Genomic DNA, 18,569 nt, shown 5'->3' on the forward strand with positions numbered 1-18,569 from the left:
TCAAGGCCCATGGTTGCTTTTTGCTGAGCCCTGCTATATAGGCCTGCAGGACTCCATCTCATGTTGGATTTTGGGCAGGGGGAAGTGTGTTGCCAGGATACTTTTTTCATCCTGCTTGCATTCTTTGTGTATAAAGAATGTAAATAATTTTAACTGATTTTAATAGCGTTCTGATACTGCTTTTAACTGCCGAGGGTGGGGCCTTATAGTGAAGGGTGGCAACAAAATAATAATCTGAATACAGTGCTCTGCATTGGGATGCAAAAGGGGCAAGCTAGGATGAGTTTCGTTTGCCTAACTGGGCTCCCGAAATTGTTTCCTATGGTAATGACACACGGCATGAGCCTCACAGAAGTGAGTGAAAAGCAAAATGAAAGCTATTCAATTAGCTAACCTTGACCGTGGCAGAAATGCATTTTCCCACCTTCCCTTGAAACAGCCTTGCCCTACAGTGCTGTGTCACAAGCTGTCCATGGCAACGATCCCAGATTTCTGAAGGCAGGCAGTGGGGACGAGTGCTGTGTTGCCCTGTGAGGAACACAAAACGGCACTGGAGGCTGCCATTGTGGGCTCCATTTGTTCACTGTCACCTCCTGATTGCTTGCCTTCTCCACATCCACACCACATTTAAATCACTCTAGTACCACTTCAGTCAGTCATGGATTCCCCCAAAGCATTCTGGGAGCTGTAGTGAGTCTGGCTGGCTGCTGCTGTTGCTGCTGCTGCTTGTCACTGTTCACTGTTTCTGTGTGTCTGTGAGGAGAATACAGGACACTGCAAAAGACACAGGGTGCCAGAAGCCAGGCAGAGAGTGATCCCTCCCTATACATGTAAATAGAGAGACTTCTGTTCAGGAGATTTCTGTATAAAGAACTTTTTATATAGGGGAAAATGGGGACTAAGTGAGGTTGGAGTGGAACCATGTTTGTTTAAATATGACAATGGAAAATATGCTCTCCATTTAAATTGTTATTAAAATAATTCATTCAGTTACCCAGAAGAGTCATTAGGCTTTTTTTGCTGTAATCTACTTCATACATTTTAAGAAGTGGGTCATGAAACCCTTGATCACGCTCCTTAAAATACCAAATGGGATTCCTAAATAAATATGAATGGGCCGGGGCTGCACAAAAATTGTTATTTTGTACTGCAGCCCACATTTCAGAATAACAGATAGGCACCATACTGAGATTTCTGTAACTGCTCCAGAGAGACTTGTTTTTTTAAAATGTTTTTATTAAATTATTTGGTACACCCAGAGTCTCTGTTTTCAAGTCACAGAATCCTTCAAACAAGTCAGTCCTATTCAGAGTGAGACAGTACTGTTCTAGGCAATATGGAGTTGGGGGGGGGGGAGAAAAGTGGGAAGAGAGAAGGAAGGAAAGCGGGAAAGAAATAAACATTTCATTCATTTCTATAGTATGTGAGCTTTTGTGTCAACGTCAGGTAAACAAGTATTTTATTTTTATTGGCAGTGGGAGAGACCAGAGGGCTCAGGAAGGTGGTTGGTTGCAGGATATTCGTAAAAGCAATGCCCAGTTTCTGTGGTGTTTGAGAGTGACCCCCAATGGCTGTTCACACATGCGAGGGAGCCATTGCCTGCTGCAGTCAGCATGTGGCGACCGTGTGTGTGAAGGGACAGAATACCCAAATCCTGTCTGTGAAATCACCCCAGGCTTCAATAATCAACCAGGCCTCAAAACTGTCCAAAACTCCTTTTGTCTTCTAAAAATCCAAAACAGCTTTTCTCTGCTCTTCTCTGCTTTTCTCACAAGATGCTGTGGCAAAAGGCAAAAATGTTACTTTTAAAGGCTAATGAATAGGCTCTGTCATTGCCAAGAATACTCAAGCCTGAGAAACCTTATCTCATTTGGTTGCAACATCTTGGACATGCTGAACCACCAGGGCTCCTTGACCCACCCCCTCGGCTTCTCATTCCCCCTTTCCTGGGAAGAGTCCAGTAGTCCCAAGACAGCTTTCTGTTCATGCTCAGAGGAACTCATGGGGCAGGACTCCTGGAAAAGGAGGAGAAAGGAGGAGAGAACTGGAAAGGGGTATATATGCTTGTGCACAGGACTGTCAACTTCGTGCATGCTTTTTGTGACTTATCACACTTGCTCCTTCTACCAGGTCATGAATGGTAGAAATAAAAAGCCTTTCTCTGAAACTATTCCTTGAGTGTCTGTTGACTCCCACTTCCCTTTCCCAGGCGCAATATTTTTCCCACCCGAGGGCAAAGCCTCATAAGGCTACATGTGTGTCTAAAATCCCAGGAGGCAGTGACCCAAATCTGGACCAAATCTAGATCTCTAGCTAGCGATTGACTTGTGGGAATGTTAGAAAGGCAGGAGAGGATATATTTGATGATATCCATACTAACTTGCGTTAACAAGTTCTTTATCTTAGCATAATTCAAACATTCTCCTTTTCAAATTTGCACAGCGGTACGCTTGTTGCAGGCTCATCTGAGCCTCACTAAGATTCCTGATAAGATCCCTTGTTATCCCTCTTTAAAAGTGTAGACACAACAATCTTATTAAAATCAATATACAGGTAGTTTATTCATTTTCATTCAGTTCACAATTAGATTCCTGAAGGCAGGCTTAAGTTACAAAAGTATATCTATATCTATACATAAACTATAATTGTAGCACCCTGCTTGTGGTTAACGCTTAGCTGGAATGAAATATTCAACGCAGCAATAGAGAAATTAAAATAATAATTTATTTGTCAGACAAATAAATGAGAGGCTCAGTGGTATATGGTTACCAAGCTCTGGCCTGCCTCCTGCCATTATGGCCAGCACTTATATTCCCTTAATCCAGCCCCCTTTGCTCCTTCTGTGGCTGCCTCTGTCCAATCAGCCTGATTGGATTTCCTATTGGCTGTTTGGTAGAACCAATCACAAAAGATACACCCCCAAAAGATACACCCAGTTCCTTGCCCTTATAAGGGAGACAAAGAGCTATATATATGACATATAAGTAATAATATATCTTACATGGAATCTTAATTACCAGCTTCACCTCTTGCCCTCTTTGCTCTATTGCCTTCTAAAACAAATGGTTAATCTTAAATTTTTATCTTAAACATATGTCAAGGATATTGAGTTCACATCAACATTGAAAGATCTCCTTCATTTGAGAATTTCTAAACAAAATGCCTGACAGCCATTTGTCATGAGTGCTTGCTGGCGTCTTTCTGTCTTGCAGGGGAGCTGGACTCGTTTTGCCCCTCTGGTCTCACAGCAATATGACTCTATGAAATAAGAATTTAGCATTTCTTTCTTTCTAGATCCTTTGCATAATTACATTTAAGCCAGCATATTTCATACATAACATATATAGCTTTTTAGAAGGATAAATCTCCTCAAAGTAAAAGGAAGGAACAGTTTACAGCCTCAAAATAAAAAGTGAAGGAAAAAGTCTCTTCCTTTGCTCTTGACCTTCTGTCCTGTGGCTCAAATTTAACGGTTTTATTTTACTATTTACCAACTCTTAATTATGTTGGGTCTATGTAACCTTACTCTTGACCTGTAATTCCCTGTTTACGACTTTAAGAATTGTCTTCTGCTATAAATCAAAGGGGCCCCTTGTCTAGGAGGAATTGCCAAGGAGGAATTGTCAAGGCCTTTTCTCTGCCTGGCATGAAACATTGGTGAATTTAGGAATCGATCAAAATATAAGCCAATATAAGCCTTGATTAAAAATACAGTCTATATTCAGATGCCACATTCCCCCCTTTCAAGCTCAAGGACCTTGCCTACCAAGCGTCCTTGATAGCTTGATTTTCATCATATTCCTGAGGTAAGGCTCTGTATAGGGCCATGATATGAGGTAAAGTTTCATTTGAAACCATCTTGTTAATTGTACTTCTAAAACATGAAATGATACATGGCATCATACATAAAACCATTACCACTACTGTCAAGAAAAACAAGCAAGACAATAATATCCCTTTGAGTCCTGTGACATTGCCTCACCATTATCAAAAATGTTAAAGCAACAGGCATTCCCTGTCAAGTTCAAGACTCCACATAGGCCTCCCTGCCTGGCAAGTACATAATCCATTCCCATTTTCAGCTGCAAAATGGCGGCTCTACTTTCATCCAACTGTTGTGCAATAAGTCTCAAACTCTGGGCCGTTGCATTGGTTACAAGTTCCACTACTGCTTGCAATCGAGTTATTCTGTTTAGATTATAAATAGGATCCCGTGCCCCTTGTATGAGCTCACCAGGATTCCAGGAGGCAGGATCATAATAGGCTATAATGCGCTCTGGCGGCCAATCATCAGTACCGCTCCAACTTTGGGTACTTCCTCCTGCTATATGAGAAATATCAGCATTCCTTCGTGTACGCTTGGTTGAACTAGTGGGCATAATCCACATTGGTGGTAATACCCATCCCAGGAAACAAGTCCCACTCCATTTGGAAGGGAGCTTTTTGTATGCCCATTCTCCACATATCCACCACAACCATCGGGTCTGAGGTTTTTGGTACGTGGAGTACAGAAGGCGAAATACCAAAAGAGGTAGAGAGTTCACAGTGCAGTATGTTAGATTGCCTTTTTCTGTCACAGTTATGTTCCACACCACTTTCCATGCGTGAATAAATGAAGGTGCACAGGGCAAGGTATTCCGAGTTCGATAGGTAGTACCGTGTGCCCAGGTATGACTATTCTTAATATAATCCCAAGTATAGTGACAATGAGAAGAGCCTATCATGGGAGAATCAGCTGCATCTGATGATTTATGTACACAGAATTCCCCTTGTACAGGTATAACTCGTAATGGTTTAGTTGAGTTCCATCCGGGGAAATTCTGTATTTCTGTTTGGTGTGGCATTTCGCTTACCATACCAATGGCATCTAATGGTATCGGTAATAAGGGCATACCTCCCTCTGAATCATCTGGCCCAAGAGAGCAAACAAGGCAATTGGTCCTATTTGCAACATTGGCTACCATTTCAGCTAAACCTACCCACATATTGTGGTCATGGCTGAATCCATATTTAGCCAATTTGGTCAGATTCAAGGACCCTTCCCCTTCCCAAGGGATCAGGATTAATAATAAAATCATGTTGATGTCTAGTATATGCATTCCTTCCACAAAAGATTACCTTATTGTGATAGCAAATAATTATTAGCCCCAATATAATTCCCCCAGTGACAGAAATGGGGAACCACCAAGACCAAAACATATATCCCGAGGATCCCCAATGAGTAATATCACTTATAATTGTTCCACAAGGGGGCAGTCAATCAATTGTATAAGAGAATCTTCCCGTTCACAGTCGCTGGTTCAGACGCTCCTCAAGCTTCAGGCGTGCGCAGGTCAGCCAGCTTCCAGGTTGTGGCTGCAGCAGGCCGGTCGTCAAATGTTGCCCGTGACCTAGTCCGTTCCCGGTAGGGCTAGATACAGGGGTTTTTGGAGAGAGTCAGTTTTAAAGGATTAGAGGGGTCACCTTTGCACATCCAACTGCCTTTGGACTTCTTCAAACGAGAGTGATGAATCCAGGGGGTCACCTCAGGTACCTTCACCGCTGTTGGAGTAGAGAGCAAGACGGTGTAAGGTCCACGCCACTTTGGTGCAAGTGGATCACGTTTCCACTCTTTCACCCATACGCTATGCCAGCCTGGAGCTGATGAATCGGCTTGGCAATGCTGCACGGCGTGTGCTTGAGGGCCCACCTGTTAAGATAAAAAAAAAACAAACAAACACGGGAGAGAGACAAAAACACGGGAGAGATTGCACTTGTCCCTGTGTCACATGGTCTCCTATTTGTTTGAGGTCAGTTGGAATATCCTGAACAAAGGAGGGCGGCCTCCCATACAGGAGCTCAAAAGGTGACAACTTAAGTCTTTTTGTGGGTGCGCACCGAACACGAAACAGTGTTATGGGTAACACATCTACCCTCCTGAGACTTTAGACCACGGGTGTCAAGCACAAGGCCCGTGTAGCCAGCAATTCCTGGTGTCTGTTAGGGCCGCCCCCGCTTCCCCCGCAAGCCCTTTTATCAATGACAAAGGCAGGAACGCTCCTTCCGCGCCTGTCCGGCTCTGCAAAAGGCAACCCTTTCACACGCTTGATTTGCAACCCAACCCAGCCGCGCGGTGCCCTTTCGGGTTTCTCCCTCTCCTCCCAGAAAGGCAGGCTGGATGCGGGGCGGTCCCTGCACCTTTAAAGTCCTGCACATTTTCTGCAGTGCGTACAAACACCGAGGTCTAGCTGCAAAGTTAGCAAGCCTAGGCCCTTGTTAAGGTGGGCTTGAGGAGGGTTGGCTCGGAAAGCCGCTCGGGTCGCTCTGTGCGTGCCCCCCTCCAAGCAACCCACGTGCAACGGGTGCTGGCTGAGCAAGGTCGCTGCTGCAAAAAAAATAAATAAAGAGAGCACGAAAACATAACCCGCGCACCAGGGGAAGCTTGGCCGGAGGAAGCCGAGCAGCGTCGGCGTCGGCGCCTTGCTCTGCTGGAGAGATGGCAGCCGAAGTTGTGTCACCTGCTGCTGCTGCTGGCCCGTGCCACCTTAAGGGCCGGTTGTTGGTGCTGTGGAGTGGGAGGTTGTCAGCAAGCACATGGGGATATTAAAGCAGCCTGTGCTTTTCCTTTGCAGGCTTGGCACAGCCCGGCCTGGTCCCTGGGGTGCAGGGCCGTAAGAGATGGAGGCAGGCTGGGCCCTCTCCCTCCTGGGTGAAGCACCTGCCGGAAGCCTCGTGGCGATAATCCCCCCCCCCCGGGGCACACGCAACAGACACTGGGGCCAACGGAGCGTGGTGGGTTAGGGTGGCAAATGCCTCTCTGAGCTCCGCAGAAAAGCTGAACTTGCACCAGAGCCGCCTCTGACCCACATAATGGGCTATTGCCAGCTTGTATTTTAGGGAGCTGGTTTCTTGTTTTCAGCCTTGCAGCAGCAGTACCCGACTGCACACACTTAATGTGATCTCACAACAATCCTAGGAGGTAGGCCATGGTTATTCCCATTGTAGAAGAGAGGAGAAACGGAGTGATATAATGCCAGCAGTAGTATAAATATATCCCCATACATGCACCATACAAATAAAGAGTGGACACATAGTCCTACAGATACAACCGGCCCTTTGAGGGTGACCAAACTGTTGATGCGGCCCCCGATGAATTTGAGTTTGACACCCCTGCTTTAGACATATTAGTGGGCTTCTGGCATGCCCTGCAGATGCCTTGCACAAGCGTCTGGCGGTAGGTGGTAAGTCTGGCCAGGTGAATTGCATTGTTTGGATCCCAATTAGGATCTTCCAAGGAAAGTTATCTTGGAGATGACGGTCAGTATTAAAAATATTTCCCACTCTGGCCTGCTCACGCAAATATATCTGTGCCTTTTCAATTATGTCTCTCCTTTCCTCAGTGGTGAAAAGAGTATTCAGGAGCTGGCGACAATCTGTCCAAGTAGGACTATGAGTATTTACTATTGAGGTCACCAAGTCCATCATAGCCTGAGGTTTTTCGAAGTTCAAGGTGGCCGTGGTCCAGGTTGCCCTTTAACCAGCACAGGCTCCTCAAGTGCATCAAATACTCTTCTGAGAGGGGCTACTACGTAACCTTTGTCTTCACTCTGCTCTAGGGGCCTCAAATCATAAGGGATGGTATTTGTCCCAAGGCGTTCTTTTAGCAGCTTTATACGCCTGGCTGTATTGCTTGCTGATCGATTAAGGTCTCCCTGTAACTTCTGTAATAATTCTCTTATCCATGGAGGATTTTTATTTAATGTGCTCAGCCAGGAGTCTATATATGAAAATTGTTCTGGGCACCCTCCAGTTTCTTTGGCGATATCAGTCCAAAGTTTGTTTACTAAATTTATATCAAAGGTTCCCTGAGATGGCCATCCAGTATTGTGTTTCGGCCATTCTAGTTCACATAACGTTCTCAAGCGCTCTGGCGTCATTTTGACTCCATATGCCCCCGAGAAGGCTTTCTTAAAATTATTCAACATACATTCAAGAGGTGTATTTCCCCCCTTTGAACCCCCAACTCCCATTGTATGGCCCTGTGAAGTATCCTCTCAGTCACTCACACACACACCTTACTGGGAAACGAAGTAGTACTCACTCCACACTTAGGTCAGCTACACATTGTACTTTCTCACACATGCAATGCGCTAGATACTTCAACCACACTCTACCTCCCAATCTTCCCTTTTTCCTACACCAGATCACCATCTGATGTACCCAACCACCTAGCGTACTCAGTTCCCCTTTACTGAGACGCAGAAGTTTGATCAAGACTTCTCTTCCTCCCAATTAATTGGAGGGCCAAAAATCCCTTTTTGCACTTACCCTTGGTTGGTTCCCTGTTTCCCCCGGTCCGTCGCCGCCAATGAGCAGGGTACCAAACAGACGAGACTTCTGCGTTCCCCCTGGAAAAAGTTACCAGTGCGCGCTGGGAAGCAGTTTAAAGATCCTCTCTCTTGTACCCTGTCCAATAGGGCGAAGGGGCTGCGTTCCAGCAGACCACTTATCCGAGTCACGGCACCATAAAATGTAGCACCCTGCTTGTGGTTAACGCTTAGCTGGAATGAAATATTCAACGCAGCAATAGAGAAATTAAAATAATAATTTATTTGTCAGACAAATAAATGAGAGGCTCAGTGGTATATGGTTACCAAGCTCTGGCCTGCCTCCTGCCATTATGGCCAGCACTTATATTCCCTTAATCCAGCCCCCTTTGCTCCTTCTGTGGCTGCCTCTGTCCAATCAGCCTGATTGGATTTCCTATTGGCTGTTTGGTAGAACCAATCACAAAAGATACACCCCCAAAAGATACACCCAGTTCCTTGCCCTTATAAGGGAGACAAAGAGCTATATATATGACATATAAGTAATAATATATCTTACATGGAATCTTAATTACCAGCTTCACCTCTTGCCCTCTTTGCTCTATTGCCTTCTAAAACAAATGGTTAATCTTAAATTTTTATCTTAAACATATGTCAAGGATATTGAGTTCACATCAACATTGAAAGATCTCCTTCATTTGAGAATTTCTAAACAAAATGCCTGACAGCCATTTGTCATGAGTGCTTGCTGGCGTCTTTCTGTCTTGCAGGGGAGCTGGACTCGTTTTGCCCCTCTGGTCTCACAGCAATATGACTCTATGAAATAAGAATTTAGCATTTCTTTCTTTCTAGATCCTTTGCATAATTACATTTAAGCCAGCATATTTCATACATAACATATATAGCTTTTTAGAAGGATAAATCTCCTCAAAGTAAAAGGAAGGAACAGTTTACAGCCTCAAAATAAAAAGTGAAGGAAAAAGTCTCTTCCTTTGCTCTTGACCTTCTGTCCTGTGGCTCAAATTTAACGGTTTTATTTTACTATTTACCAACTCTTAATTATGTTGGGTCTATGTAACCTTACTCTTGACCTGTAATTCCCTGTTTACGACTTTAAGAATTGTCTTCTGCTATAAATCAAAGGGGCCCCTTGTCTAGGAGGAATTGCCAAGGAGGAATTGTCAAGGCCTTTTCTCTGCCTGGCATGAAACATTGGTGAATTTAGGAATCGATCAAAATATAAGCCAATATAAGCCTTGATTAAAAATACAGTCTATATTCAGATGCCACATAATCCAAGGGAGTTAGTCCCAAGTGATTGCGACTTAGCAGTCACTTCTAACACATAGAAAAAAACAAAATGGAGAAGAAAGAATGAAGCACACCCAGAATAGGCCACACCTATTTCAAGTCACATGTAGAGGAAGCGCTTGTCCCAGCTCAGGAGGAAACAGGAAGTTTTCTCCTGGGTTGTACAAAGCATCCCCTAGCATGTCCACTCTAGGAATGTTGTATCTGACTGCTACGAATTTCATGTCCCACAGACCCAAGCTCCTCCTGCCCACTGACCAGAAAAGTCATGCCCCCCACAAAAAAAGCCCACCCTGAGATTCCTTCTTCTTTCGCTCTCCAATTTTATAAAGGCAAACTCCTATTATGCAAGAAATTGCTTTAAAAAATTGTAGTGGCTCCCTCATTGTGAATAAGGGAGGTTCATAGACCACAGAATCATAGAGTTGGAAGGGACCAAGAGGGTCATCTAGCCGAAAACCCTATAATGCAGGAATCTTTTTGACAAGGTGGGGCTCGAACCCACAACCCCAAGAGTCTCATGCTCTACCAACTGAGCTATCCCAGGACTTGGATCAAATTCAGCCGATAGGATTGCAAGGAATCGGGAGCAAAGCTTTTGTATGAATATATTACCTCGTTATTCTGATGCTTCCAAATGCACTGGTACAAATAATTTTTCAGATTGAAAAAGTGGTATAATTACTACTGTTATTATTATTCTCCAGGCAATTTGTATGACTTCCAGCAAAATATAAAAACATAATAAGACATCAGACATTAAAAACTTCCTGATTCTGCTTCTTTGACAGAAGCCGACAGAGAACCAGGCAGAGGGAACCAGGCAGAGGGCCTTCTTGGTAGTGGCACCCACTCTGGAACGCTCTTCCGTCAGATATCAAGGAAATAAGCATCTATCTGACTTTTATAAGACATCTGAAGGCAGCCCTGTATGGAGAAGCTTTTAATGTTTGATGTTTCATTGGTTTTTAAAAAATATTCTGTTGGGAGCTGCCCTAGTAGCTGTGGAAACCCAGCCAGATGAACGGGTATAAATAATGTGGTTGTAATATTAATATTATTATGCTTAATTGATAGCAGTTCCCAGAAGGGGAGAGATGCTCTTGGGCTCCCATCCTCCTTGCAGGCTTGGCCACCATGAGGAGACAGTGCTGAGATTCCTGCATTGCAGGGGGTTGGACTAGATGACTCTCAGGGTCCCCTTCCATCTCTACGATTCTATGATTCTAACAGGGTGAGGGACTAGATGGGCTTGATCAAACTACAGGGCTCTTCGTGTGATCTGTGTGTGCATGTAGACGAACGTTTTTCTGTTTGTATGTGTGTGTGTGTGTGTGTGTGTGTGAGAGAGAGAGAGAGAGAGAGAGAGAGAGAGAGAACCTTCAGGAAGAGGCCCCTGTCTCTTCTTTGCAAAGAGGCTGAATCAGCAGCAACCCCCCCCCCACCCGTGTGTGCTTCTGTGTGTGCATGCAGAGGAACGTATCTCTCTCTCTCTCTCTCTCTCTCTCTCTCTCTCTCTCTCTCTCTCTCTCTGTGTGTGTGTGTGTGTGTGTGTGTGTGTGAGAGAGAGAGAGAGAGAGAGAGAGAGAGAGAGAGAGAGAAAACCTTCAGGAAGAGGCCCCATCTCTTATTTGCATCCAGGATGAAGGAGCTGCAATACCCCCACACTTGACCCACCGCTTCCCTGCCTGCTCTCTCTCCACCCCAACCCCAACTATGGGTATTGCATTGCGCACACCCCACCAAAGCTTGCTGCACCCGGAAGCGCTTTGCAGTCACCGCATTCCTTGCAGGACGAGGGCAGAGGACAGAGGGGGCGGGTCAGTTGTTCCGCTTAAGCCGAGCCCCCTTTCCTACGTCAGTATGGAGCAGCCCCACTCTCTCTTTCTCTGTCTCTCTCTAGCAGCTTGCACTTTCTGGCTTTAACCCTTAAAGCAAGTAGCATATGTTCCTTCAACTGGAAGCCCAGGTTCCCTCCCTTCTCTCCCCATTGGCTGGGTCCTGCAAGGCTTTCCCCTTACAAGTATCCCCCGGAGATATCCTGCCTCCCAGGAGGGGGCTCCCATTCCCGCCCGCGCTGCCCAGGGTCGCTCCTGCTGCTGCCAGTATTTCGGGTGAGTGCAAAGCCAGCGGCGGGGAAGGAGGGAAGGGGCTTGGCAAGGGGTGGGGGTCCAGGATGAGAAGCCCCGGGACGGGGAGAAGAAGAGACGGGAGGACGGGGAGCTGGTATTTTTAATGGGGCCTTGAAGTGGGGGGGAGGGAGTGTTCCGTTGTGGAAAGAGAGAAGCTTCTTCCTGCCCGGATTTTTATATAAGTATCAATATTAACATAATAGTCCACATTCTTCATTGAGAAAGCAGACCTTTGTACCCGGTTACACTTAGTGAGTGTAAAAGACAGTATTTCTAGTAATATGTCGCAATTTTAAATAATAGCAATACTATACACACCTGTACATAAAAGTTATTTTACAGGACTAATTGTATTAATGCATCTACCCAATACCCATTCAACTGTATAATTTTATCATGATTCATTGTGTACTGTGTATACAAACAGTACACAAACATGATCTAAATTACAATACTTTCCTTCTTGCCTTTGCCAAAGCAAAGTCACTGAGGGTATCATCAAATGATAAACTGCTTAGCTTGTCACTTTCTATGTACATGAGGGTGACGTAACATAATTTATCTTGAGACATTGTTGTTCTAAATTCATTACAAATGGCAATTTGCAATCATCATTCAAAGGAACATTCTCAGAATTGCTTCTACATTCGGGAATGCCGACTGGACATTGTTGTTGTTTAGTCGCTTCGTCATGTCTGACTCTTTTAGGGAGCAGCAAGTCACTTCTTTATAAACAAACCCAAATATATTGACACAATTTACTTTAAAAGCAGATTTCAGAACAGAGGTAAACAAAAACTTTTTTTTATTAAAAAAAACTTTTTTTAACTTTCCAAAACTTAATGTTCTCAGTCCATGATTTGCTTTTCTTATGTATAAAAATGTTTATTTCCTGGCCCACCTCCCATCACTGTGGGGAGAGCATAGGGCAAGGGATAAGAATGCAAGGTCGGCCTGACATCCATCTGTTCTCTGGCTCTGACAGTGGCCATCCAGGCTGTTCACACATGTGAGGGAGCCATCGCCTGCTGCAGTCAACATGTCTCCACCGTGTGCATCTAAACTCCTAGGAGGCAGAGACCCAAATCTGGACTGAGACAAGGAGATGTCTTGAGACGTTGTTCCAAATTCGTTTTTTATCCTCTTCAGTCGAGAAACGGATCTTTACAAATGGCAATTTGCAATCATCATTCAAAGGAACATTCTCAGAATTGCTTCTACATTAGGGGATGCTGATTGGACATTGTTGTTGTTGTTTAGTCACTTAGTCGTGTCTGACTCTTTGTGACCCCATGGACCAGAGCACGCCAGGCACTCCTGTTTTCCACTGCCTCCTGCAGTCTGGTCAAACTCATGTTAGTAGCTTTGAGAGCACTGTCCAACCATCTCGTCCTCTGCATATAACTTAAATAAGCAAGGAGACAATATACAGCCTTTCCGTACTCCTTTCCCAATTTTGAGCCAATCAGTTGTTCCATATCCAGTTCTAACTGTTGCTTCTTGTCCCACATAGAGATTTCTCAGGAGACAGTTGAGGTGGTCAGGCACTCCCATTTGCGTAGTCAATGAAGCAGAAGTAGATGATTTTCTGGAACTCTCTAGCTTTCTCCCTAATCCAGCACATGTTTGCAATTTGGTCTGTGGTTCCTCTGCCCCTCCAAATTCCAGCTTGTACTTCTGGGAGTTTTTAGTCCGCATACTGCTTAAGCCTGCCTTGTAGAATTTTAAGCATAACCTTGCTAGCGTGTGAAATGAGCACAATTGTGCAGTAGTTGGAGCATTCTTTAGCGCTGCCCTTCTTTGGGATTGCGTTGTAGACTGATATTCTCCAATCCTCTGGCCACTACTGAGTTTTCCAAACTTGCTGGCATATTGAGTATAGAACCTTAACAGTATCCTCTTTTAAGGTTTTAAATAGTTACGCTGGAATGTCATCACTTCCACTGGCCTTATTATTAGCAGTGCTTTCTAAGGCCCATTTGACTTCGCTCTCCAGGATATCTGGCTCAAGGTCATCAGTCACACTACCTGGGGTGTATGGGACATCCATATCTTCCTGGCATAATTCCTCTGTGCATTCTTGCAACCTCTTCTTGATGTCTTCTGCTTCTGCTAGGTCCTTACCACTTTTGTCCTTTATTATGGTAATCTTTGCATAAAATGTTCTTTTCATATCTCCAATTTTCTTGAATAGATCTCTGGTTTTTCACATTCTATTGTTTCCCTCTATTTCTTTGCACTGCTCATTTAAGAAGTCCCTCTTGTCTCTCCTTGCTATGTGTTGGAAGTCTGCATTCAGTTTTCTGTATCTTAACTATCTCCCTTGCATTTTGCTTGCCTTCTGTCCCCCACGGTTTGGCCTCATTGGACAACCACTTTGCTTTCTTGCATTTCTTTTTCATTGGGAGGGTTTTCATTGCTGCCTCCTGTATGATGTTCCAAGCCTCCATCCATAGTTCTTCAGGCACTCTGTCCACCAAATCTAAATCCTTAAATCTGTTCCTCTCTTCCCCTGTGTATTCATAAGGGATTTGACTTAGATTGTATCTTACTGGACCAGTGGTTTTCCCTCCTTTCTTCAGTTTAAGCTTGAATTTTGCTATAAGAAGCTGATGATCTGAGCCACAGTCAGCTCCAGGTCTAGTTTTTGCTGACTATATAGAACTTCTCCATCTTTGGCTGCAAAGAATATAATTAATATGATTTTGATGCTGCCCATCTGGTGATGTGCATGTGTAGAGTCATCTCATGTGTTGTTGGAAAAGAGTGTTTGTTATGACCAGCTTGTTCTCTTGACAGAACTCGATTAGCCTTTGCCCTGCTTCGTTTTGAACTCCAAGGCCAAACTTACCAGTTGTTCCTTTTATCTCTTGATTCCCCACTTTAGCATTCCAATCCCCTATAATGAGAAGAACATCCTTCTTTGGTGTCACTTCTATAAAGTCTTGTAAGTCTTCATAGAATTGGTCAATTTCAGATTCTCCAGCACCAGTTCGAACTGATAGGTTGGCAGGAGCAGAGACAGAGCAACGGGAGCTCACCCCATCATGGGGATTCAAACCGCCGACCTTCTGATCAGCAAGTCCTAGGCTCTGTGATTTAACCCACAGCGCCACCCACGTCCCTCAGCATTGCTAGTTGGTGCATAAACCTGGATTACTGTGATGTTAAATGTCTGCCTTGGATTCGTATCGAGATCATTCTATCATTTTTGAGATTGCATCCCAGTACAGCTTTTGCCACTCTTTTGTTGACTAAGAGGGCCACTCCATTTCTTCTATGGGAATCTTGTCCACAGTAGTAGAATATGATGATCATGCAAACTGAATTCGCCCATTCCCATCCATTATAGTTCACTGATGCCCAGAATGTCAATATTTATTCTTGCCACCTCATTTTTTACCACATCCAGCTTACCATGGTTCATGGATCTTATATTCCAGGTTCATATATTTTTCTTTGCAGCACTGGACTTTCCTTTCACTTCCAGGCACACCTTTTTTCTTTGGCCCAGCTGCTTCATCAGCTCTGGATCTACTTGTACTTGCCCTCTGCTCTTCCTCAGTAGCATGTTGGATGCCTTTCGATCTGAGGGGCTCATCTTCCAGCGTCATAACTTTTATACGACCATGGAGCTTTCTTGGCAGGGATACTGGCGTGGCTTGCTGTTTCCTGCTCCAGGTGGAGCACGTTTAGCCAAAACTCTCCACTTTGACCTGTCTGTCTTGGGTGGCCTTGCACGGCATAGCTCATAGCAGGGCATAGCTCATAGCGTCTCTGAGTTATTCAAGCCCCTTTGCCATGACAAGGCAGTGATCCATGAAGGACATGGTCATTAAATATTACTTGGTACAGATCCTGATATGTCAGATTATCATGTTCATGGCTTTGACTCTCCCCCCCCCATTTAAATTATTTTATTGGTTTTCACATATTACTTTACAATACAGATATACCAAAGCCAACACCATTTCCTCCCCATCCCCCCATACATTTACATTTCTATTTCCTCAGTCCATCATATTATTCTTTTCTCCTTCCTCCCACTTCCCTCCGCCCCCCACTCGACTTCCTCCACATTATACACTTTACAATAATCTTTTCATTCTACAACCTTCTCGAATCATCTACATATTCTTATTATCTTTGCTTACTAATTATTCTTCTATCCATTACGTCACATTTTAATCTAGGCATATTAGCATATATATTTTTCAGCAATATTTTGCCATATATTCATCAAAACATTTCCACTCTTTTTTAAATTTTTGATTCAACTGATTTCTTATTATAGCAGTTAATTTTGCCAGAATTAAATATTCATTTAGTTTACAAATCCATTCCTCCTTTGTGGGTATAGTTTTTGGCTTCCACCTAGCAGCAATCACTATTCTAGCAGCTGTACTTGCATACGGAAAAATTCTCTCTCCCCGCCCCCATGGTATCTCATCATCTGTCAATCCAAGGAGATATGCCTCTGGTTTGTTTGTTATTGATATTTTCAACATCTTCTCTAGTTCTTTGTGTACTACTATAGAAAATTTCTTAATTTCCTCACACCTCCACCACATATGTGGTCCAGGCATTGGTATTTATATAATTTCAAACAAAGCATTTCGATTTCGACCAATCATATACAGTCGTGCCTCGCAAGACGAAATTAATCCATTCCGTGAGGCTCTTCGTATAGCGGTTTTTTCGTCTTGCGAAGCAAGCGCATTGACAGCTTAGCGGATTAGCCCTATTAGCGGTATAGCGGCTTTTAGTGGATCAGCTGAATCCCTCAGAAAACATCAACGAACTCACACTGGGGAGAAACCATTTAAATGCATTGAATGTGGAAAGAGCTTCAGTCGTAGTGGACACCTTAGAAGACACCAGCAAACCCACATGGGGGAGAAACCATTTAAATGTATTGAATGTGGAAAGAGCTTCAGTGAAAATGAATCCCTCAGAAAACATCAACGAACTCACACAGGGGAGAAACCATTTAAATGTATTGAATGTGGTAAGAGCTTCAGTCATAGTTGGACCCTTAGAATACATCAACGAACTCACACAAGGGAGAAACCATTTAAATGTATTGAATGTGGAAAGAGCTTCAGTGAAAATGAATCCCTCAGAAAACATCAACGAACTCACACAGGGGAGAAACCATTTAAATGTATTGAATGTGGTAAGAGCTTCAGTCATAGTTGGACCCTTAGAATACATCAACGAACTCACACAAGGGAGAAACCATTTAAATGTATTGAATGTGGAAAGAGCTTCAGTGAAAATAGATCCCGTCAGAATACCTCAACGAACTCACACAGGGGAGAAACCATTTAAATGTATTGAATGTGGAAAGAGCTTCAGTAAAAATGGATCCCTCAGAATACATCAACGAACTCACACAGGGGAGAAACCATTTAAATGCATTGAATGTGGAAAGGGCTTCAGTCAAAATGGATCCATCAGAATACATCAACGAACTCACACAGGGGAGAAAACATTTAAATGTATTGAATGTGGAAAGAGCTTTTTTCAAAACGGAGACCTTAAAAGACATCAACGAACTCATACGGCAGAGAAACCATTTAAATGTATCGAATGTGGTAAGAGCTTCAGTCGTAGTTGGACCCTTAGAATACATCAACGAACTCACATGGGGGAGAAACCATTTATATGCATTGAATGTGGAAAGAGCTTTGGTGAAAATGGAGACCTTAAAAGACATCAACAAACTCATACGGCAGAGAAACCATTTAAATGTATTGAATGTGGTAAGAGCTTCAGTCGTAGTTGGGCCCTTAGAATACATCAACGAACTCACACAGGGGAGAAACCATTTCAGTGCATGGAGTGTGGAAAGAGCTTCAGTGAAAGTGGAAAACTTAGAAGACATCAACGAACTCACACGGGGTAGAATTTCAATGGACTGAATATGGAAAGAACTTCAGTGAAAGTGGAAAACGTAAAATACATCAACAAACTCTTAAAGGGCAGGAACCATTTAAATGTAAGGAGTGTGAAAAGAGCTTCAGACAGTGTGGAGACCTTAATATTCATGAGCAAATTCACACATATGAAAAGCCATATAAATGTATGCAGCGTTCCACTCAAGGTTCACTATTTAATTCACATCAAGAAACTCCTCAAGGCAGAAATCAGTTTTATATACATGGAACCCGTGTGATGTTCTGGTGATTGTATTTAAATTTGTATACACATATATATGTATTAACGCTAGCATAACGCTAGCAAGGTTATGCTTAAAATTCTACAAGGAAGGCTCAAGCAGTATGTGGACCGAGAACTCCCCGAAGTGCAAGCTGGATTTCGAAGAGGCAGAGGAAACAGAGACCAAATTGCAAACATGCGCTGGATTATGGAGAAAGCTAGAGAGTTCCAGAAAATCAACTACTTCTGCTTCATTGACTACGCAAAACCCTATGACTGTGTGGACCACAGCAAACTATGGCAAGTTCTTAAAGAAATGGGAGTGCCTGACCACCTCATCTGTCTCCTGAGAAATCTCTATGTGGGACAAGAAGCAACAGTTAGAACTGGATATGGAACAACTGATTGGCTCAAAATTGGGAAAGGAGTACGGCAAGGCTGTATATTGTCTCCCTGCTTATTTAACTTACCGTATTTTTCGTCCCATAGGACGCTCCGTCCCATAGGACGCACCTAGTTTTTTTGGGGGGAAATAAAGGAAAAATTATTTTCCTTTATTTCCCCCCCCCAAAAGCAGGTCGGGGAAACCGAACCAGGTCGAGGAACGGCGCTGCGCCTCCCTGAGCTTGTGGGGCTGGCCGATGTCTGCCTCAGGCGC

The 18,569-nt window shown here is 43.8% G+C and overlaps 2 protein-coding genes across 2 annotated transcripts in view; both read left to right on the plus strand.

Moving 5' to 3' along the window:
• LOC310835743 (uncharacterized protein) overlaps positions 1–18,569 on the plus strand; it is a gene marked incomplete at its 3' end in the record, with an annotated part of 137,127 nt that overhangs the window by 42,660 nt on the left and 75,898 nt on the right. The window lies entirely within an intron of this gene.
• The window catches only part of LOC310837885 (uncharacterized protein), a 54,667-nt gene continuing 52,619 nt past the window's right edge, over positions 16,522–18,569 (plus strand). Inside the window, exon 1 of the mRNA XM_083725102.1 lies at positions 16,522–17,976. Within this exon, the coding sequence (XP_083581228.1) occupies positions 16,692–17,657 (966 nt within the window). The 5' untranslated portion in view covers positions 16,522–16,691 and the 3' untranslated portion in view covers positions 17,658–17,976. The remainder of the gene's footprint in view (positions 17,977–18,569) is intronic.

The sequence above is a fragment of the Podarcis gaigeae genome, assembly GCF_964106915.1.
Source record: "Podarcis gaigeae genome assembly, chromosome: 2".
Classification (NCBI taxonomy): domain Eukaryota; kingdom Metazoa; phylum Chordata; class Lepidosauria; order Squamata; family Lacertidae; genus Podarcis; species Podarcis gaigeae.